This window comes from Haemorhous mexicanus, chromosome 3 (assembly GCF_027477595.1).
Source record: "Haemorhous mexicanus isolate bHaeMex1 chromosome 3, bHaeMex1.pri, whole genome shotgun sequence".
NCBI classification, from domain to species: Eukaryota; Metazoa; Chordata; class Aves; order Passeriformes; family Fringillidae; genus Haemorhous; species Haemorhous mexicanus.
The window spans coordinates 94830239-94852815 of record NC_082343.1 but is presented as its reverse complement, the minus strand read 5'-3'; the positions used below and the strand labels follow the sequence as shown (position 1 = coordinate 94852815).

General features: G+C 44.3%; 2 protein-coding genes across 4 annotated transcripts; both read right to left on the bottom strand.

Annotated features, from left to right (window-relative positions):
- Positions 1–4042: 4042 nt before the first annotated feature.
- Positions 4043–21139, bottom strand: LOC132325427 (glutathione S-transferase-like). 3 transcript variants are annotated; one of them, XM_059842756.1, is made up of 7 exons: positions 21088–21139; positions 9955–10068; positions 9258–9309; positions 6698–6830; positions 5677–5818; positions 4900–5031; positions 4043–4583 (listed from the first exon to the last, which is right to left on the bottom strand). In XM_059842756.1, exons 2-7 carry the CDS (start codon positions 10039–10041, stop codon positions 4461–4463), a joined length of 669 nt encoding a protein of 222 aa, XP_059698739.1. In that variant the 5' UTR covers positions 10042–10068; positions 21088–21139; the 3' UTR covers positions 4043–4460. The 3 variants fall into 3 exon arrangements, with proteins under 3 accessions (XP_059698739.1, XP_059698740.1, XP_059698741.1); XM_059842757.1 differs by lacking the exon at positions 21088–21139 and adding an exon at positions 11118–11242; XM_059842758.1 differs by lacking the exons at positions 9258–9309; positions 9955–10068; positions 21088–21139 and adding an exon at positions 7562–7802.
- Positions 14752–21209, bottom strand: LOC132325429 (glutathione S-transferase-like). The gene is made up of 7 exons (XM_059842762.1): positions 21088–21209; positions 19910–20023; positions 19195–19246; positions 17316–17448; positions 16257–16398; positions 15469–15600; positions 14752–15151 (listed from the first exon to the last, which is right to left on the bottom strand). Exons 2-7 carry the CDS (start codon positions 19994–19996, stop codon positions 15029–15031), a joined length of 669 nt encoding a protein of 222 aa, XP_059698745.1. The 5' UTR covers positions 19997–20023; positions 21088–21209; the 3' UTR covers positions 14752–15028.
- Positions 21210–22577: the final 1368 nt, after the last annotated feature.

The following is a 22577-nucleotide window of genomic DNA, read 5'->3' as shown; positions in this document are numbered from 1 at the left end:
ATGCTGCTATGCCAATCACACTTCTAATGTTTTCTGTTTTTTTACTCTTTACACATTGCCACTTAACATAAAGCACATCATCTAATTCAGCTGAAATCTGTCTCAAGCTTCTATGCCTTGCTTAGTGTATATTCATTCCTTCAGGACACTTCTGCCATTTCATCAATGGACATTGGGGCTGGTTTGAATTTTTTTCTGTAAAAAACGTTTCCCTGGATTTGACTCAGTGAAAATACACACCAAAGAGAACTGTGAGAGACAGTGAATGAAGTGTGGTATCAGAAGTCAAACTGCCCTCTGCACTCCTGACTCTTTTCTTTTGCCAACTGTATTGATTTCCAAATGTCAATACAGAATAATCCTCCATGCACCATCCTGCCTATCTAATCTACGTGGTTAATACTGATGTAGGCAGTACCTGCAGTCTAGGTCAAAAAATACATGCAAAAGTTTCTGAAATACCCTGAACATAGCAGTGAGATGGGATATTCTTCATAATAAATCAAGCTTTCTGATAAATGGAGTCAACTTTCTCGTCTCTTCCCTCATCCTGGGACCCTTGTGGACAATACTACAAAGGACACCACCACAAAAGGTGAACACCGAGGACAGAACTGACAGATGGTGCCTCGACTGAAGAAATCACCACAATTGGACCCTGAGTGAGGAAGAATTCTTCATTTGGCTGGCCACAGAGAGAACCTTTTGAGAAGTCTCCCAGACAAGATGTCCAGAAGTCTTCGCGGCACAAAGCGGCCTGCTGAAGCCCAGAGGACACTGTCACAAGGTACTGTTTACACTTCCCTTCCTGAAAATGCTTCCCTTCTTGCAAGGCAGATTCGGATGTGGACAAGGGTGCCTACGGAGGCGGAGGTTCCATTCTCTCCCTCAGAGGAGAAACTTAGTGGCCTTTGGCAAAAATGGGGTCATGAGGACAGAATTCCTATGCTGAAGATACATTTCTATGAGTTTTTCAGGTGGGCAAAGCACCATGGCTTTTTCACTGATGTGCTGTATGCCCTTGATTCATACATATGGGAATGCATGGAATTAATTATCCGAGACCTTTTATACCGGGGACTTGGATTTCCTCGGGTTTATCCGTCATTCAGAACTCTCTTCCCAGTTTTGAAACGGAAAGCGACTGCATATCAGTGGATTGCGGACTGCCGAGGTATGGCACCCTTCTCGCTGGCGCTGGCAAGAGAGGAACCACTGCAAAACCACGGCCTGCAGGTTCCCAGCCCCCCCGAAGCGGGGCGGGGGGGCGAAGCTTTGCCCGCAGCAGAAGAAAAGTTTTTTTCTGCGCCTTTGGAGCATGCTCCAATGGAACCGCCTCCGCTCCCTCGCTCCTCTCAAGGGGGAGGTGAGTTGGCTCCGCTGCCCGAGCCGGAGCCGCGGGCCCCACCCCAGCCCGCCCCGCGGGAGGCGCCAGTCCCCGCGGCCCCTCCGCAGGCCGGACCGGACCCGTCGCCTCCAGCAAAGTTTGTCGGCGTTCCCGCGGCTGTCCCGCCGGCTTTGCTGTCTGCGCCTGCGCTGCAGCTTCCGGTACCCAGAGAAGACGCGGCTGCTGTCCCCAGCCCGGCGGGGGATGTGCTCCCCCCTGCTTTGCACCCCCCACCGACCACCGCGGCGGCCACCGCTGCGCCTGCGATCAGCCTGGATTTCCCCCCGAGCTTTTCGGGCTGTCCCGAGGCTGCCCCTGCGGGGGGAGCTGGGACACGGGAAGGGGATGCCGGCCTGCCCCTCCGTGGGTGGGTTGTGGCTCGACAGCTGATTGCGGGCTCAGCCCGTCTGCCTGCCTTCAAACTCAGCGTTTTTCGCGGGCCGGTTCGGGTTTGGTTCGGGCGTTCCCGCTGGGGGTTGGAATGCCTGACTCCCCCTGCGCGCCCCAGCGGGGTGGGGGAGGTGGCTCCTGAGGGTTCTGCCTCTAGCCCCCGAGCCTGGTGGGGGTGGTACCGAGGGGCAGAAAGGAGGAACACCTTTTGCATTTGCGTTGCAGAGGCAGGAGAAACAGTGGAAAGTGAGCATCGCTCACTTGCTCTGGGGACAAAGCACCCCCAGATCTGGGGTGATGATCCCTGGGAAAGCTTCTCTTCCCCAGCTGCTGGTCTGTACCGGTTCTGAGGGGATGAAGCGTTCGGTCACTCGTGCTGCCCAGGCATTGGCAGCAGGGTGCCCGGTTGTGAGACCACAGAGCCAGCTCCGCGGGCCGGGTCTGGGCCGTTTGGCTCGGTTCCCTGGGCCAGGGCCTCCGCCCGGCCAGCGGCTGTTTGGTTCGGGGGCTTTGCTTCCCCCGTCAGGACCTGGGCCACCGTTCTGTAGGCCAGGTCTGGGATCCCTGATCCTTCCACGAGGACCTGGACCCCGCAGGGCCTCAGTGGCTCCTCTCTGATGCTGCTCTTTCGGACAAAAAAAAAAAAAAAAAAAAAAAGAAAAAGAAAAAAAAAAGAGTTAAAAGAGCTAGCAGCTCAAAAAGCATTGTAAAGCCAAAATTTTGCAAGCCTGTTTCAGGACCAAAAGGGACTTTCAGCGATGTCAAAGAGGAGCATCTTCAGTTTGGACTTTTTCCTGAAACTCAGCTGTTTGGACTTGAAGCAATGAACTTTCTTTGCACTGATTTTGCATTTTCTTATATCTTAAGATTATTTTGGTGATGTGATGGAATTGGGTGTTTTGCAGGTGAAGAATTTCCCTGATGGTTCCACATCAGCATTGACTGATGTTTTGATTGGCAACACTAAGCCTCTCAGGTGCTTGTTCTTTCATCTACATGGCCCAGCAGATGAAATTGCAAACACTTTTCTTTTTAATTTATTTAAAATAAAAAGGGTGAGATATCACCGACATGTTTTAGGAAGAATCCTTTCCTTAGCATTTTTCCCTTCTGAGAAGCTGAGAGGCCTCAGGAACAAACTGTAAACAATTCTTATCTGCTGCTGTGGAATGCAAAAGGGGGAATCTGTGATTGGTCTCATCTGGGTGTTTGGAATTAAGGGCCAATCACAGTTCACCTGCCCAAACTGTCTCAGTCTGAGACAAACCTTTGTTATTCATTCCTTTTCTATTCTTAGCTTAGCCTTCTGATGAAATCCCTTCTTCTGTTCTTTTAGTATAGTTTTAATATATTACCATAAAATAATAAATCAAGCTTTCTGATAAATGGAGTCAACTTTCTCGTCTCTTCCCTCATCCTGGGACCCTTGTGGACAATACTACACATGACATTTCTCATGAAGAAACTGTTGGCTTTAGCAAAAGCTACAGAGCCCTGAGTTTGCCCAGCTGAAAACTGCCAGGCCTCCAGCTGTAGCTGGATTTAGGGCACTGACTCTTTCATTTACAAACTTGGTTTATTTGGTGTTTAAATAGTATCACAGAATCATAGAATGGTTTGGGGTAGAAGGGACCTTAAAGATCATCTAGTTCCAATCTCCTGCCCTGAGCAGGAGCACATTTCACTACATAAATGCAGATACTTATCAATGTTCCACAGTCTTGCTAACCCCAGCTGGGGAGCTTAAATGATTAGAATGAGCAATCTGACTACAATTTGTATTAAATTTGGTTTAATAGACAGTGATGTAAGTCAATATTAAATCCTACATTCCAAGGTCTCACTAAGACCTGATACCATCCTGGCTCCTCCTTTTTCAATACATTTTAAACAGGTGACAAGCATTTGTTTCTCAGAGTCTGCAAAGGGCTTTTAGCTGCTGCAATAGACCTTCTGATAAAGGACACATGGGTGAAGCTGCAGTACAGGACTTCAAGTGTCTGGTGACAAAGCAGAGGTGCAGAAGGAACTCTGGTCCAAGGATATTCCAAGTTAAGCTCAGAGGAATGCTGAATCCAAACCTTTCAGCCTCACCTAGCCAGAACCTGCAGGCTTTTCTATTAATTCACTCGGAAAAAAAATACATGGCCTATTGTTTGGGATAATCTCTCCTAATTTTCCAACAATTCTTGAGAATGCCATAAAAAGAGAACCACACAGATCTCAGTCATAGAAGTAGCAGCAAGAAATCAATGAACAGCTGGGTTTTGAGTATCAATAGTAAGAATTTATTTCAGGTAGTTTTTAAGTTATTTGAGGCATCCAGTGTTTTCCAGAATACCCCCTATTTAGGGAACTATTGCCTTTGCTGGTGGGCTCATGTAGTTTTACCTTGAACTATCTGCAGCAGGCAAAAAACAGCCCAGTAGCTAAGGAACGAACAAAACCATTTCTTTTTACACATTCTATTATTTTGACATAGCCATTCTTTTCATTAATTTCACTTTGCTACTACCTGCAAATACAATGAAACAGTTTCTGTGGCTTTAGAGTGCTAAGGAACGAACAAAACCATTTCTTTTTATACATTCTATTATTTTGACATAGCCATTCTTTTCATTAATTTCACTTTGCTACTATCTGCAAATATAATGAAACAGTTTCTGTGGCTTTAGGGTGCTGCTCAGGAGAAGAAAATTTTAATCACTTTGTCTACATCATCGTCATTTGATGGCGCCTTCCTCTGGCTGCCAGGCTGCAGGAATTTCTTTATTGTGGGGATATTGCTTAGTCTTGCTTTGAAACGCTACAAAAGAAAACAAAAACAGCACAGAGCTTAACAATCATTGCAACTGTCAGAAATTTCAATGTTATCCATGCTCTGAAAGTCACATTAGAGCTGGATGCTGCAGAAGAAACTATATGCTTCCACTTCTTATGCTTTGGGGTTGAGTGACAGAACATGGTAACAACAATGAGTATGTGAGGCCAGCTAAAAGTTCTTAGGGTATCTGATTAATTCCCATGTCACTCCTCAGCCACTCACTCCCCCATATTTCTCAGCCAATTTAAATCAGTGGTCTTTCCTATTCATTCTCCATTCAAACTGCCCATTCATTTACCTGCAAGAGAGGAAATTTCGGAAGTATGTCAGGCTTCCACTCCTCTACCATCAAAATGATTTCAAGTAATTGAACATCCGCTCTGCTCAGCTGGTTGCCAACCAAAAAGTCTTTTCCATGGTCTTTCAAAACCTAAAAATAGAGAACCAGAAGCAGATGATGTCTTTTACCAGTTTTTCCTCATAAATAATATGACATCTTCAAAGCAGGGTCACACATTGCACGGAGTTGTCAGTGAAAGAAGGAAATGCAGTTTAAACACCTGTGGTAGAAAAAATGACCTGAACGCACTGCCATGCTAGGCATCATCTACCAGCTCTTTCACTTCTACATTTCTGTCTGGCAGCTCAGTTGTGCTCATCTGGCCTTGGCTGCTGGAGCTGCATTGAAGACAAAGCTGTGTGAGACCCAGAAGGAACTGCAATGCTTTTCCACAGCATGTATGGTACAGGGCCATGGGCACTTCAGGAGGAAACTTGATGTCAAAGCCAGTGCTATGGTGTCTTTTGTCTGAAACAACACACACATTGAAACATGGACATTTGGGGAGCTCAGTGTGTGCTGGGTTTTTGCAGCTGTACATCTCTCCCAGGTTTGAAGTGCCTTCTGTCCCCTCTGTAGTGTCCTGTCTCCATCTTAATCCTGGCACCACTGAAAACCAGAGCATGGATTTTCCAGTGGCAGTTTCACTTGTTTTCCTCCCTAATACTTGTGTGCTTCCAGGATGGAGGTGAAAGGTAACAGCATCATTTGAGCTACAAGCTCTTTGTCACATACCTTCTCAAAAACTGGGAAGTATCTGTTTTCAGCCTTGTCCATCATATTTGCAAAATATTCCTCCTTTTTGTCTGCTGGTTGGAGTTCATACATGATGAGTAACTCATTCAGATCGAACATTCCTTCCACGTACATATCGATTCTGAAAGGAATAGATCCACTTGCTCAGGTCAGATTCACAATAGGTCTGAAGAGCACCATAACTCCTGGCACAACCTCACGGAGATGCTGGGAAATCCCTGCCCCTTCTATTCCCCACACACATACCATGGCAAAGTTCCCCCCAGAATGCAGTTGCACTGGGAGCAGGCATGGGGAGGCTTGGGCCAAAGGCAAAAGCAAAATTCCTAGGGAAACCTAAAGACTGTAGCCCTCTCATTTCCTACTGGGACTGATTCTTGGCTGGACTTCTGGATTATGTGTTTGTGAACCTGACTACAGAATTGTCAAGTGTGCCATCCAGACTCATGTTAAAAATCCAATCAGCCAGGGTCTAACAGCAGGTCCATACAAATATCTAGCCAATATCTTGACACATGTGCTTACCAGGGCTTCTTTATTTCAAGTATTCAGAAATACCTCAGGTCAAATCATGTGCCCTAGGAGTCCTGTCCTTTCATAACCTGTTATTAAATCTGTACTAATTCCTGGCTATAAGAGAGAGGAGGGGTTTTGATTCCTTTAAAGACATTGCCCTGAATGTGATGAGGAGAAAATGATGCTGCTGACAACTGCAGGAGAAAATGAAGAGCAGCATCAGTAGGACAGTCTGCCTCCGTGACTGCTTTCTTCTGATAAGTGCATTGACCTCTGACTGATGATTCCTGGGCTCACTTCCACTTTGGAATGCAGCTGGTTGTCTCTGCTGTAGACATCAGCTGCAGCCACAGTCATCTCATGCAGCACAAAGCAGTGCAGCTCTCTCCCACTGAAAGGAGCTGTGAGCGGGGATACCCTTGTGTTTCACTGAGCTACAGGGTGAGCTGGGGAATAACAAGCAAAGGTGGCACTGTTACAGTACAGGGCTCTCTCCTTCATGTCCTTCCCATAGAGGTTGTACTTCGTTGCTATGTAGTTGAGAATGGCTCTGGTCTGCACCAGCTTCATCCCGTCGATCTCTACCATCGGCACTTGCTGAAAGAGCAGGGATCCATCTAGGCCAAAGGGAATAACACAAGGAGACCTTCAGTCCCTCAATGACAACCACCAGCACGTACTAGGCAAAGGAACCACATGTGTTACTTCTTCTTTAGAATCTGAATCAATCTGGCTGGATAAAAAATCCCAAGATCATCAAATCCAATTGTAAGACCCACGGTGCCTAATTCCACCACTAAACCATGTCCCCAAGTGCACGCCTACACGCAGTGACTCAACCTCTTCCTTGGGCAGCCTGTTCCAATGCTTGACAACCCTTTTGGGGGCAACCTTCCTCATTCTTACTGGAAGGTATGAATTTCCATACATGGAAAATGCTCAGCATGCAGCAACCTCTTCTTAGTGACATATTAATTACTTAATACTATAGCAATGAAATTGTGGGAATTCCAGATTTGAGGAAACAGCCTGTCTGAGGGTGATGTTAGGATGCTGTTATCCCCATTCCTGTGTGTGTAATTTATTCTGGATATTATGTTCTGTGCCTTTAAGACTGGCAGAGGGAAAGTTTTGTTTTGGGACTCTTATCAGCCACTCGGCGGGACATACAGATAGCTCACTACATAGTGCTGCTTTTATGCTTTTTGCCCTGCTTTTTGCTTTTGCTCTTGCTTCTGCTTTGCTTTTGCTTGCTCTTGCTTTTTTCCTTCTTCTCATTAGTTAATTTAGCTAAACAGTCCAAACTCCTTCCTGGACTGTTTCCCCTCTCCTGTTTGGACATGCTTACTGCTCCGGACTGGGATCTGGAAACACCGAGAGAGAGTTTGCATCTTGTGGCTGCAGCAGTTGCCCCAGCGCCAGAGGGACTGATAACAGAGCGACCAGCCCCAGGAGAGACTTTCTGAATTTGTCATCTTCTTCACAGCAGCGAAAGAGCGGTGTCATCCGGTATTGTTCATTTTGTGTGCAGGCGGTGCTGTGCTTGTCAAATAAACAGGTTCTTTCCACTTCTCTCCGAGGAATTCTTCCCGACCTGGTTGGGGGGATGGGCCGTGTGGGTTTGTTTTCTGGAGAAGCCCTTTTTGGGGATTCTCTCCCATATTTGCCCTAAACCAGGACACAGGCAAGTGCAGGACTTGGAGCTGTCGCACACTGAAAGATACAAGCACTGCATGGCTCCAGCACAGGGGATTTTCATGGAGGTTCATATAGACAAAAAGGACTAAAGGATCTGGTCCAGGCACTTTCTGTCATGTTTGGCTAAATACACCTGCTCTTTCTAAGCACAGGCCAACATATCATCTGAATAATAATGAATATTAAAAAAATAGTGAATATATAAGCATAAAAGATCTTTGTGACAACTTTGTTGACTTTACAAATGGCAGCTCATCTGTATAGGCATGAAGTGGGAACAACAAGTGGGTTCCATGAGATTCCTGCAGGAACCAAATATCTCTTGGAGTGATGCTGGAGCCATGCAACACTTTTGCTTGCATGCAGAAGCCTTATCTTAGCCTGAAGGAAGTAATAATACTTCTCCAGAAAGAGAGGTATCAGATCAGAGAGTCAGGAAGAGTTTTTGCTTTAGGGAATCCTAATTCTTGACTCAGATAAATGATCAGCTATGTCCCCTTTGCAAGGATGCATTTAGCTTTCTGCTGGTGTCCCAAAATACATTTTGAAAGGCAGCCTGTAACAGGGGGACCAAGTCATTATTCCTACAGGACAGCAAGAGTGCAAATACTACCCCTAGCTCAGACTGCTTTTCACAGGCCAGGTGAAGAGCACAGATGTGCAATTTGGTTTGGAGGAAACATGATTATCATGTGCAGGAAGACAGAACCTAAAGCCAGCACGGTGGGTTGTTGTCTTGGGAAGCAGGAATGCAGCAGAGGAACAGGTAAACTCAGAAATCTGGAACTCTGTTTTCATAGGGAATATAAAACAAAACCTTTGTAGGCCACCTAAGACGCTAATGAATTTTAAGACCCTCTGAAGACAAAAGCCTCTATTGCCAGAGGATGGAAAGCAATGGACACAAGCTGAAGCAAAGGAGAGTCAACCATCTGAACTTCAAGAAAGGCTCTCTGACTTTGTGGGCTCTCCAGAGAAGCTGTAAATTCTCCATCCTTGGAGATACTCAAAACCCAGCTGGACATGGTCCTGAGTACCTGGCTGGAGGTGGCCCTGCTTGAAGAGGAGAGGTGGAGTAAGTAATCTTGAGAGGTCCCTTCTGACCTCAGCCCTTCTGTGATTCCGTGAAGGTGGAAGGAACTGGGTGGATGATAGCACCTAACACACAGCAGTCTGCACCTCTGAGAGCTCATGTACAAGGCAGTTAAGAGATTTTCTTTTTAAGGCACTAAGACTTAACAATTCTTAAGTGTTCTCAGACAAGTAACTCTAACTCTAATTCTAATTCTGATTCTTGTTATTTTTACTATTGCTGCTGTTATAATTTAAAAGTGAAGGAAACTTACCCTTCTGTAACTTTGTCAGATCCTCTTTTTTTTCCAGGAAAGATTCTTCAAACTGGAGGAAGGAGAAACGTTCTGTTGTCATTCCATCATTTAGTTTCTTTCTCATTTAGGTAAAAAGGCCTGAAGTGGGCAATTTTATTTTTTATAACATAAATCATATTTTAAAGCTTTCAGGCACATTGGCCATCACTGAGACAGAAACCCACAGATAATGAAAAACACAGATTCCCATACTCCATCTCTCGTTTAGTATCAGAATATGTCAGAAGTTAAAGAAAATTGCTTTGTGGTTTACAACACCTAGTCCCTTCAAAGATAAACTACATCTTTGCAGCAATAATAATCTCTTGCTGTTTTGGACATTGGAATGTAACTGAAGGTACTCAGAATTGCAGGCGCATGACCTCTGTTATCAGAAGATTAAGAAGCCAGGTTCTGCTGCTGGAGTTTTAAATTTCTTCTCTCTCTAGCTACTGGGGGAAAGCATTTCTGGTGCTACCTGCAGGCTTTGCAAATGATGCATGCAAGTGAAACAGGAACCTGTCCCCTGCCCAGAGTAAGCTTGTTGTCACTCTTGGCCTGCTCAGCAATGCACTCAAGGCAGAGTTTGAAACTGCTGCTCAGTCCCACTTTTCAGAAGGAACAGTAAAAGCACATATTTGTCATAGGATCTCAGTAGAAAAGACCAGAAGCCAACCTCAACCCCAGCTGCTGCCAGGAGCCACCGAATTGGTTCCATGCGGCCACGTCCATTGACATAGTGCAGCTTGGGTTTTCCAGACATGTTTCCACGTGCCTGATTCCCTGGTGTCTGCAATTAGAAAGGTGGTTTGCACTTTTGAGTCTCTAACTGGCTCTCAAAGTTGTCTTCTTTGAAAACACTGATTTATGGTTCAAGACTTGAATCAATCAACAGTGGAGGTAAAAGGTTATATTGAGAGACTGCCACATAGCATTCTGCCTTCAACTGTTTCTTACACATGCAGAATATTTAAGCAGAATTCTGAACTTAGACCAACTGGCCCAGACAGAGAACAAGTGGTTTTAAACTATTTTAATCTTTGCATCCAAAGTGTTCTGTTCTGACCAGAAAGCTGCGTGTGCTCTTTGCACATTTTGACATTATCTCAGAACACAGTTTACTGTTTAATCAGATACATGCTCTAAACTCAGCAATTGCTCTGCTTTCCCCAGCAGCCATTATGCTCCATTATAACCAGCCAGGAAGGAATTCTTTCCCTCAGTCAACCTCTTTTACAACACTCTCTGCTTCTGTAATTTCGTTAGACAAACCTCCAAAACATGGAAATTAATTTTGCCTCTGGTAACAAGAGATTTGCTTTTAACACAGGCACAGCCTCAGGGCAATGCTTGATTGGCCCAGTTCCAATTCTGCCGGAATTTCAAACAACAGCAGTTCCTACGCAGAAACTTAAAGAAACAACAGTTTCTAGGCCACCCTCCACTCAGAACCACCCGTGCACTTCAGCCACAAACACACAAACAGTGCTCAGCCTGTACCAGCCTCACAGCTTCTGACACCCTGTCAGCAACAAGGCTGAAGCTTTAACAGCAGCAAAAGGAAAACGGCCAAAGCACCACCATATTCCTCTTTTAAATAACATGTCAGCTTCTCTACAGTAGGAAGGAGGAGGTGAGAGGAATATCCTTGTAGGATATACTTTTGTTTTTCCTAATTCTGAACACCCCAAAAGCAGCTGATTAAGAATTTAACATTTGGTACAAATAACCATGTTAGTAAAGAAAGTACATACACACATTTAATCTATAAATCCCATTCAATGACTGAATTTCATGTACAACAACTCCCTACATGTCCAACATAATATCCCCACTTACCTTGTGCACAATGTAACCCACTCTATGCTCTCAGCAGTTCTGCCTTGAGATTATATAACTGTGGAGCTCCTCCTACTGAGAACTACAGACACTTCCCTGCAAATAGGATTCCTCTGTCTCTTAAGCAAACAAAACCAATTAGCTCTGTTAAGTTACTTCTTTCCTACATAAAATAAATTCCTGACTAATGCTGACAATGCAGAAATGTAAGGTAGATGTGAGGTCATGGCCATTTGGATCAGCAAAGCACAAAGTGGTTACATGCCTCCTATTTGCTAGTTTAAAATAATTATAATGGCTGAAAAGCTCACTTAGTTGAAAAGAATGCTGCTATGCCAATCACACTTCTATTCTAATGTTTTCTGTTTTTTTACTCTTTACACATTGCCACTTTATATAAAGCACATCATCTAAATCAGCTGAAATCTGTCTCAAGCTTCTATGCCTTGCTTAGTGTATATTCCTTCAGGACACATCTGCCATTTCATCAATGGACATTGGGGCTGCTTTGAATTTTTTTCTATAAAAAACGTTTCCCTGGATTTGACTCAGTGAAAATACATACCAAAGAGAACTGTGAGAGACAGTGAATGAAGTGTGGTATCAGAAGTCAAACTGCCCTCTGCATTCCTGACTCTTTTCTTTTGCCAACTGCATTGATTTCCAAATGTCAATAAAGATTAATCCTCCATGCACCATCCTGCCTTATCTAATCTACGTGGTTAATACTGATGTAGGCAGTACCTGCAGTCTAGGTCAAAAAATACATGCAAAAGTTTCTGAATTACCCTGAACATGGCAGTGAGATGGGATATTCTTCTTATGTTACACAGGGAGGTTGTATAAATCGCAAAAAAAAATGGTTTGTTGCAGTAGGAAGGGGCTTTGTCCCTCAGATCCAGCCTGGACACTAGCTGCAAGTCTGAATGCTTCAGTGAGGCAGGAGAGAAACAGCTCCTGCAACAACTCTCTGTAATACATCCTTTGCTGCTGAAAAACATGGGTTTATTTCATTTTTTGATGAGAAAAACTGGTTCCAGCTGCATGACATTTCTCATGAAGAAACTGTTGGCTTTAGCAAGAGCTACAGAGCCCTGAGTTTGCCTAGCTGAAAACTGCCAGGCCTCTAGCTGTAGCTGGATTTAGGGCAATGACTCTCTTTTACAAACATGGTTTATTTGGTGTTTAAATAATATCACAGAATCATGGAATGGTTTGGGGTAGAAGGGACCTTAAAGATCATCTAGTTTCAACCTCCTGCTCTGGGCAGGAGCACATTTCACTACATAAATGCAGATACTTATCAATGTTCCACAGTCTCGCTAACCTGGGGAGCTTGAATGATTAGAATGAGCAACCTGACTACAATTTGTATAAAATTTGGTTTAATATACAGTGATGTAAGTCAACATGAAATCCTACATTCCAATGTCTCACTAAGACCTGATACCATCCTGACTCCTCCTTTCTCAATAAGTTTCAAACTGGTGACAAGCATTTGTTTCTCAGAGTCTGCAAAGGGCTTTTAGCTGCTGCAATAGACCTTCTGATAAAGGACACATGGGTGAAGCTGCAGTAGAATAGTTTAAATGTCTAGTGATAAAGCAGAGGTGCAGAAGGAACTCTGGTCAAAGCATATTCCAAGTAAACTCAGAGGAAAGCTGAATCCAAACCTTTCATCCTCAGCTAACCAGAACCTGCTGGCTTTTCCTGGCATTTCTCAGAAAAAAATACTTGACCACTTACGTTATGGGTGGTTGGTTGTTTGGAGGCAGAAACAACAGGGACTCACCAAGTCCTCACCAAGCAGGGTGTTTTATTGTCCACAGTTTCCTATATAGGCAGCTCTAAACTACCAGGCCTCAGCTGCTGGTTGGTCTGGGTCTTAACACAGCCCAGTACTTTGACCAGTAATGTCTCTGCATTTCTGGCTCACTGGTGAGGTTCCGGATGACTGGAAGCTGGCCAATGTGATACCCATTCACAAAAAGGGTGCAAAGGAGGATCCTGGTAATTATAGACCAGCCTGACCTCAATACCTCGCAAAATAATGGAACAGTTTTTATGAAGTGCCATCACACAGAAATTACAGGATGGCCAGGCTATCAGACCCAGTCAGCATGGGTTTAGGAGGGGTAGGTCATGTTTAACCAACCTGGTCACCTTTTATGACCAGGTAACCTGCCTAGTGGATTCAGGGAAGGCTGTTGATGTTGTTTATTTGGATATGAGCAAGGCCTTTGACACTGTGTCCCACAGCATACTCCGAGACAAGCTGGCAGCCTGTGGCTTGGACAGGAGCACTCTTTGCTGGGTTCAGAACTGGCTGGATGGCCAGGCCCAGAGAGTGGTGGTGAATGGAGCTGCATCCAGCTGGCAGCCAGTCACCGGTGGTGTCCCTCAGGGCTCTGTGCTGGGGCCAGTTCTGTTTAATATTTTTATAGATGACATGGATGAGGGTTTAGAGTCTTTCATTAGCAAATTTGCAGATGACACTAAGCTGGGAGCAAGTGTAGGTCTGTTAGAGGGACAGAGGGCTTTGCAGAGGGACCTGGAACGGTTGGATGGATGGGCAGAATCTAATGGGATGAAGTTCAATAAGTCCAAGTGCCGAGTCCTGCACTTTGGCCACAATAACCCCCTGCAACGTTACAGGCTGGGGACGGTGTGGCTGGACAGTGCTCAGGACGAAAGGGCCCTGGGGTGCTGGTTGACAGTCGACTGAACATGAGCCAGCAGTGTGCCCAGGTGGCCAAGAAGGCCAATGGCATCCTGGCTAGTATCAGGAATAGTGTAGCCAGCAGGAGCGGGGAGGTCATTCCCTGTACTTGGCACTGGTGAGCCCACACCTTGAGTGCTGTGTCCAGTTCTGGGCCCCTCAGTGTTGGAAGGACGTTGAGATGCTTGAGTGTGTCCAGAGGAGGGCAATGAGGCTGGTGAGGGGCTTGGAACACAAGCCCTGTGAGGAATGACAGAGGGAGCTGGGGTTGTTCAGCCTGGAGAAAAGGAGACTCAGAGGTGACCTTATCACTCTCTTCAGCTTCCTGAAGGGTGGCTGTGGGGAGGTGGGGGTAGGTCTCTTTCACCAGGCAACAACACTCGGAACAAGAGGACACAGTCTCAAGCTGCGCCAAGGGAGATACAGGCTAGAATTAAGAGGAAATTTTTCACAGAAAGAGTAGTCAGATACTGGAGTCACCTGCCCAGGGAGGTGGTGGAGTAACCATCCCTCGATGTGTTTAAAAAAAGACTGGATGTGGCACTTGGTGCCATGTTCTCGTTGAGGTGTTGGAGCGTGGGTCGGACTCAATGATCTTAAAGGTCTCTTCCAACCAAGAAATTCTGTGATTCTGTGAATGTGTGGAAGGGATTAATTGGGGTGCTCTGTTTGAGTTCAAATCTATCCTCTCACTCTTCACCTAGGGAGCTATTGATTGAACTAGAAGAGCCAAATTAGGTTTCATATTATAGCCAGATTTATCAGTCCAGCTACAGACTAGCTGTACTGTGACAAAGACCTACTCTTTGGGATAATCACTCCTAATTTTCCAACAGTTCTTGGGAATGCCAGCAAAACAGAACCAGACAGATCTCAGGCATAAAAGTAGCAGCAAGAAATCAATGAACAGCTTAGTTTTGAGTATCAATAGTAAGAATTTATTTCAGGTATTTTCTTTAGTTATTTAAGGTATTCTGTGTTGTCCAATATACCCCCTATTTAGTGAACTATTTCCTTTGCGGGTACACTCAGGTAGCTTTACATTGAAGTGTCTGCAGTAGGCTAAAATCACTCCTGTAGCTAAGGAAAGAGAAATCAAAACCCTTTTATTTTTTCACTAATTCCATTAATTTCACTTTGCCACTAACAACAAATACAAAGAAATACAGCTTCGATGGGCTTAGAATGCTGCTCAAGAGCGGAATATTTTGATTGCTCTGGTGATATCCTCCTCTGTTGTTGGTGGTTTCCTCTGGCTGCCAGGCTGCAGGAATTTCTTTATTGTGGGGATATTGCTTAGTCTTGCTTTGAAACTCTGTAAAACAAAACCAAAACAGAACAGTTCTTAACAATCCTTGCAACTGTCAGACATTTCAATGTTATCCATGCTCCGAAAGTCACATTACAGCGGGATGCTGCAGAAGAAACTTTATGCTTCCCCTTCTTATGCTTTTGGGGTCGTAGTGACAGATCAGGGTAATAACAATGAGTATGTGAGGCCAGCTAAAAGTTCTTACAATACTTGAATATTTTCCATGTCACTTCTGACACACTCACTCCCCATATTTCTCAGCCACTTTAAGTCAGTGGCTTTTCCCATTCATTCTCCACTCAAACTGCCCATTCATTTACCTGCAAGCGAGGAAATTTGGCAAGTATATCAGGTTTGCATTCCTCTACCATCAAAATGATTTCAAGTAATTGAACATCCGCTCTGCTCAGCTGGTTGCCAACCAGAAAGTCTTTTCCGTGGTCTTTCAAAACCTAAAAATATAGAACCGGAAGCAGATGATGTCTTTTTTCTGTCTTTTATCAGTTCTTTCCTCATAAATAATATAATATCTTCAAAGCAGGGTCACACATTGCACGGAGTTGTCAGTGAAAGAAGGAAATGCAGTTTAAACTGCTGAGGTACAAACAGTGATCTGAAGGCACTGCCATGCTAGGCATCATCTACCAGCTCTTTCACTTCTACATTTCTGTCTGGCAGCTCAGTTGTGCTCATCTGGCCTTGGCTGCTGGAGCTGCATTGAAGACAAAGCTGTGTGAGACCCAGAAGGAACTGCAATGCTTTTCCACAGCATGTATGGTACAGGGCCATGGGCACTTCAGGAGGAAACTTGATGTCAAAGCTGGTGCTATGGTGTCTTTTGTCTGAAACAACACACACATTGAAACATGGACATTTGGGGAGCTCAGTGTGTGCTGGATTTTTGCAGCTGTACATCTCTCCCAGGTTTGAAGTGCCTTCTGTCCCCTCTGTAGTGTCCTGTCTCCATCTTAATCCCAGTACCCCTAAAAACCAGAGCATGGAATTTCCAGTGGCAGTTTCTCTTGTTTTCCTCATAAAACTTGTGTGCTTCCACGATGGAGGTGCAAGGTAACAGCATCAATTGAGCTACAAGCTCTTTGCCACATACCTTCTCAAAGACTGGGAAGTATCTGTTTTCAGCCTTGTCCATCATATTTGCAAAATATTCCTCCTTTTTGTCTGCTGGTTGGACAACATACATGATGAGTAACTCATTCAGATCGAACATTCCTTCCACGTACATATCGATTCTGAAAGGAATAGATCCACTTGCTCAGGTCAGATTCACAATAGGTCTGAAGAGCACCAATAACTCCTGGCACAACCTCACTGAGATGCTGGGAAATCCCTGCCCCTTCTAATCCCCACAAACATACCATGGCAAAGTTCCCCCCTGAATGCAGTTGCACTGGGAGCAGGCTGCAGGGGGGGGGGAGGGGGGGGGGGGGGGAGAGGGGTGGATGGGAGCTTAGGCAAAAGGAAATGCAAAATTCCTAGGGAAATCTAAAGACTGTAGTCCTCTCACTTCCTACTGGGACTGATTCTTGTGTGGAAGTCTGGACTATGGGTTTGTGAACCTGACTACAGAATTGTCAAGTGTGCCATCCAGACTCATGTTAAAAATCCAATCAGCCAGACGCTAACAGCAGGTCCATACAAATATCTAGCAAATATCTTGACACATGTGCTTACCAGGGCTTCTTTATTTCAAGTATTCAGAAATACCACAGGTCAAAACATGTGCCCTAGAAGTCCTCTCCTTTAATAACCTGTTATTAAATCTGTACTAATTCCTGGTTATAAGAGAGAGGAGGGGTTTTGATTCCTTTAAAGACATTGCCCTGAATGTGATGAGGAGAAAATGATGCTGCTGACAACTGCAGGAGAAAATGAACAGCAGCATCAGTAGGACAGTCTGCCCCCGTGACTGCTTTCTTCTGATAAGTGCATTGACCTCTGACTGATGATTCCTGGGCTCACTTCCCCTTTGGAATGCAGCTGGCTATCTCTGCTGTAGACATCAGCTGCAGCCACAGTCATCTCATGCAGCACAAAGCAGCGCAGCTCTCTCCCACTGAAAGGAGCTGTGAGCGGGGATACCCTTGTGTTTCACTGAGCTACAGGGTGAGCTGGGGAATAACAAGCAAAGGTGGCACTGTTACAGTACAGGGCTCTCTCCTTCATGTCCTTCCCATAGAGGTTGTACTTCGTTGCTATGTAGTTGAGAATGGCTCTGGTCTGCACCAGCTTCATCCCGTCGATCTCTACCATCGGCACTTGCTGAAAGAGCAGGGATCCATCTAGGCCAAAGGGAATAACACAAGGAGACCTTCAGTCCCTCAGTGACAACCACCAGCACGTATTAGGCAAAGGAACTACATGTATTACTTCTTCTTTAGAATCTGAATCAATCTGGCTGGATAAAAAATCCCAAGATCAACAATTCCAATTGTAAGACCAACAGTGCCCAGTTCCACCACTAAACCATGTCCCCAAGTGCACGCCTACACGCAGTGACTCAACCTCTTCCTTGGGCAGCCTGTTCCAATGCTTGACAACCCTTTTGGGGACAACCTTCCTCATTCTTACAGGAAAGTGTGGGAAATGCTCAGCATGCAGCAGCCTCTTCTTGGTGATAAGGTAATAACTTAACACTATAGCAATGAAGTTGTGGGAATTTCAGATTTGAGGAAACAGCCACATGCAGAACTTGCAACTGTCGCACACTGAAAGATACAAGCACTGCATGGCTCTAGCACAGGGGATTTTCATGGAGGCTAATACAGCCAAAAAGGACTGAAGGATCTGGTCCAGGCACTTTCTGTCATGTTTGGCTAAATATATCTGCACTTTCTAAGCACTGGCCAACATATCATCTGAATAATAATGAATAAATAAATATTAGTGAATATAAAAGCATAAAAGATCTTTGTGACAACTTTGTTGACTTTACAAAAGGCAGCTCATCTGTATAGGCATGATGTGGGAACAGCAAGTGAGTTCCATGTGATTCCTGCAGGAAGCAAATATCACTTGGAGTGATGCTGGAGCCATGCAACACTTTTGCTAGCATGCAGAAGTCTTAGCCTGAAGGAAGTAAAAATACTTCTCCAGAAAGAGAGGTATCAGATCAGAGAGTCAGGAAGGGTTTTTGCTTTAGGGAATCCTATTTCTTGACTCAGATAAATGATCAGCTATGTCCCCTTTGCAAGGGTGCATTTAGCTTTCTGCTGGTGTCCCAAAATACGTTTTGAAAGGCAGCCTGTAACAGGGGGACCAAGTCATTATTCCTACAGGACAGCAGGACTGCAAATACTACCCCTAGCTCAGATTGCTTTTCACAGGCCAGGTGAAGAGCACAGATGTGCAATTTGGTTTGGAGGAAACATGATTATCATGTGCAGGAAGACAGAAGCTGAAGCCAGCACGGTGGGTTGTTGCCTTGGGAAGCAGGAATGCAGCAGAGGAACAGGTAAACTCAGAAATTTGGAACTCTGTTTTCATAGGGAATATAAAACAAAACCTTTGTAGGCCACCTAAGACGCTAATGAATTTTAAGACCCTCTGAAGACAAAAGCCTCTATTGCCAGAGGATGGAAAGCAATGGACACAAGCTGAAGCAAAGGAGAGTCAACCATCTGAACTTCAAGAAAGGCTCTTTGACTGTGTGGGCTCTCCAGAGAAGCTGTAAATTCTCCATCCTTGGAGATACTCAAAACCCAGCTGGACATGGTCCTGAGTACCTGGCTGGAGGCGGCCCTGCTTGAAGAGGAGAGGTGGAGTAAGTAATCTTGAGAGGTCCCTTCTGACCTCAGCCCTTCTGTGATTCAGTGAAGGTGGAAGGAACTGGGTGGATGATAGCACCTAACACACAGCAGTCTGCACCTCTGAGAGCTCATGTACAATGCAGTTAAGAGATTTCCTTTCTAAGGCACTAAGTCTTAACAATTCTTAAGTGTTCTCAGACAAGTAACTCTAATTCTAATTCTGATTCTTGTTATTTTTACTATTGCTGCCGTTATAATTTAAAAGTGAAGGAAACTTACCCTTCTGTAACTTTGTCAGATCCTCCTTTTTGTCCAGGTAAGATTCTTCAAACTGGACAAAGGAGAAAAGAAAAGTTCTGTTTTCTGTCCATGATTTAGCTTCCTCTTTATTTAGGTAAAAAGGTCTAAAGAGGTGTGTTATGGGAAATTTAATTTTTATAACATAAGTCATATTTAAAAGTTTTAAGGTACACGGGCCATCACTGAGACAGAAACCCAGGGATATTGCAAAACACAGATTCCCTTACTCCATCTCTGGTTTAGTATCAGAATATGTCAGAGGTCAAATAAAATTACTTGGTGGTTTACAAAATCACCGGAATACCGTCAAAGATAAACTACATCATTGCAGCAATAATAATCTCTTGCTGTTTTGGACATTGGAATTTAACTGAAGATACTCAGAATTGCAGGCGCATGACCTCTGTTATCAGAAGATTAAGAAGCCAGGTTCTGCTGCAGGAGTTTTAAATTTCTTCTCCCACCAGCTACAGAGGAAAAACATTTCTGGTGCTACCTGCAGGCTTTGCAAATGATGCATGCAAGTGAAACAGGAACCTGTCCTCTACCCAGGGTAAGCTCGTGGTCACTCTTGGCCTGCTCAGCAATGCACTCAAGGCAGAGTTTGAAACTGCTGCTCAGTCCCACTTTTCAGAAGGAACAGTAAAAGCACATATTTGTCATAGGATCTCTGTAGAAAAGACCAGAAGCCAACCTCAACCCCAGCTGCTGCCAGGAGCCACCGAATTGGTTCCATGCGGCCACGTCCATTGAAGTAGTGCAGCTTGGGTTTTCCAGACATTTTCCCACGTGCCTGATTCCCTGATAGCTGCAATGAAGAAAGGTGGTTTGCACTTTTGAGTCTCTAACTGGGTCTCAAAGTTGTCTTTTTTGAAAACACTGATTTATTGTTCAAGACTTCAATCAATCAACAGTGGAGGTAAAAGGTTATATTGAGAGACTGCCACATAGCATTCTGCCTTCAACTGTTTCTTACACATGCAGAATATTTAAGCAGAATTCTGAACTTAGACCAACTGGCCCAGACAGAGAACAAGTGGTTTTAAACTATTTTAAACTTTGCATCCAAAGTGTTCTGTTCTGACCAGAAAGCTGCGTGTGCTCTTTGCGTATTTTGGCATTATCTCAGAACACAGTTTACTGTTTAATCAGATACATGCTCTAAACTCAGCAATTGCTCTGCTTTCCCCAGCAACCATTATGCTCCATTATAACCAGCCAGGAAGGAATTCTTTCCCTCAGTCAACCTCTTTTACAACACTCCCCGCTTCTGTAATTTCGTTAGACAAACCTCCAAAACATGGAAATTAATTTTGCCTCTGGTACCATCAGATTTGCCTTTACCACAGGCACAGCCTCAGGGCAATGCTTGCTTGGTCCAGTTTCAACTCTGCTGCAATTTCGAGCAACAACAATTTCTAGGCAGAAACCTAAAGCAACAACAGTTTCTAGGCAGACTGTCACCCACCCCACTCAGAACCACGCGTGCACATCAGCCACAAACACACAAACAGTGCTCAGCCTGTACCAGCCTCACAGCTATTGACACCCTGTCAGCAACAAGGCTGAAGTTTAACAGCAGCAAAAGGAAAACGGCCAAAGCACCACCATATTGCCCTTGTAAATAATATGTCAGCTTCTCTACAGTAGAAAGGAGGAGGTGAGAGGAAAACCTCCCCACTTATGGGCTATACCTTTCTTTTTCTTAATTCTGTACACCCCAAAAGCAGCTGACTAAGAGTTTAACATTTGGTACACATAACCATGTTAGTAAAGAAAGTACATACACACATTTAATCTATAAATCCCATTCAATGACTGAATTTCATGTACAACAACTCCCTACATGTCCAACATAATATCCCCACTTACCTTGTGCACAGTGTAACCCACTCTATGCTCTCAGCAGTTCTACCTTGAGATTATATAACTGTGGAGCTCCTCCTACTGAGATCTACAAACACTTCCCTGCAAATAGGAATCCTCTTTCTCTTAGGCAAACAAAAGCAATTAGCTCTGTTAAGTTACTTCTCACCTACAGAAAATGAATTCCTGACTAATGGTGACAAGGCAGAAATGGATGGTAGATGAGAGGTCATGGTCAATGGGAACATCTGTGCTAGCACAAAGTGGCTACATGCCTCCTATTTGCTAGTTTAAAATAATTATAATGGCTGAAAAGCTCACTTAGTTGAAAAGAATGCTGCTATGCCAATCACACTTTTATTCCAATGTTTTCTGGTTTTTTACTCTTTACACATTGCCACTTAACATAAAGCACATCAACTAGTTCAGCTCAAATCTGTCTCAAGCTTCTATGCCTTGCTTAGTGTATATTCCTTCAGGACACTTCTGCCATTTCATCAATGGATATTGGGGTTGGTTTTGAATTTTTTTCTGTAAAAAACTTTTCCTAGACTTTGACGCAGTATAAACATCACACAACACCAAAGAGAACTGTGAGAGACAGTGAATGAAGTGTGGTATCAGAAGTCAAACTGCCCTCTGCCCTCCTGACTCTTTTCTTTTGCCAACTGCATTGATTTCAAAATGTCAATACAGAATAATCAGCCGTGCACCATCCTGCCTATCTAATCTTCGTGGTTAATACAGATGTAGGCAGTACCTGCAGTCTAGGCCAAAAAATACATGCAAAAGTTTCTGAATTACCCTGAACATGGCAGTGAGATGGGATATTCTACTTATGTTACACAGGGAGGTTGTATTAATTGCACCAAAAAAATGGTTCGTTGCCGTAGGCGAGGCTTTCTCCCTCAGATCCTTCCTGGACACTAGCTGCAAGTCTGAATGCTTCAGTGAGGCTGGAGGAAAATAGCTCCTGCAACCACTCTCCTGCTTTACACGCTTTGCTGCTGAAAATGTTGGTTTATTTCCTTTTTTGATGACAAAAACTGGTTCCAGCTGCATGACATTTCTTTTGAAGAAACTGTTGGCTTTAGCAAGAGCTACAGAGTCCTGAGTTTGCCCAGCTGAAAACTGCCAGGCCTCTAGCTGTAGCTGGATTTAGGGCACTGACTCTTTCATTTACAAACTTGGTTTATTTGGTGTTTAAATAGTATCACAGAATCATGGAATGGTTTGGGGTAGAAGGGACCTTAGAGATCATCTAGTTCCAATCTCCTGCCCTGAGCAGGAGCACATTTCACTACATAAATGCAGATACTTACCAATGTTCCACAGTCTCGCTAACCTCAGCTGGGGAGCTTAAATGATTAGAATGAGCAACCTGACTACAATTTGTATAAAATTTGGTTTAATAGACAGTGATGTAAGTCAACATGAAATCCTACATTCCAAGGTCTCACTAAGACCTGACACCATCCTGACTCCTCCTTTCTCAA

What these genes read in the sequence shown, in the direction of transcription:
- LOC132325427 (XM_059842756.1), bottom strand. Translation starts at nt 10,041, where the DNA reads ATGTCTGGAAAACCCAAGCTGCACTATGTCAATGGACGTGGCCGCATG. An exon ending in TGGCAGCAGCTGGGGTTGAG is followed by an intron (nt 9,310 to 9,954) that starts GTTGGCTTCTGG and finishes TCCTTCCTCCAG; the next exon opens with TTTGAAGAATCTTTCCTGGA. An exon ending in ACTTCCCAGTTTTTGAGAAG is followed by an intron (nt 5,032 to 5,676) that starts GTATGTGACAAA and finishes CTCTATTTTTAG; the next exon opens with GTTTTGAAAGACCATGGAAA.
- LOC132325429 (XM_059842762.1), bottom strand. Translation starts at nt 19,996, where the DNA reads ATGTCTGGAAAACCCAAGCTGCACTACTTCAATGGACGTGGCCGCATG. An exon ending in TGGCAGCAGCTGGGGTTGAG is followed by an intron (nt 19,247 to 19,909) that starts GTTGGCTTCTGG and finishes TCCTTTGTCCAG; the next exon opens with TTTGAAGAATCTTACCTGGA. An exon ending in ACTTCCCAGTCTTTGAGAAG is followed by an intron (nt 15,601 to 16,256) that starts GTATGTGGCAAA and finishes CTATATTTTTAG; the next exon opens with GTTTTGAAAGACCACGGAAA.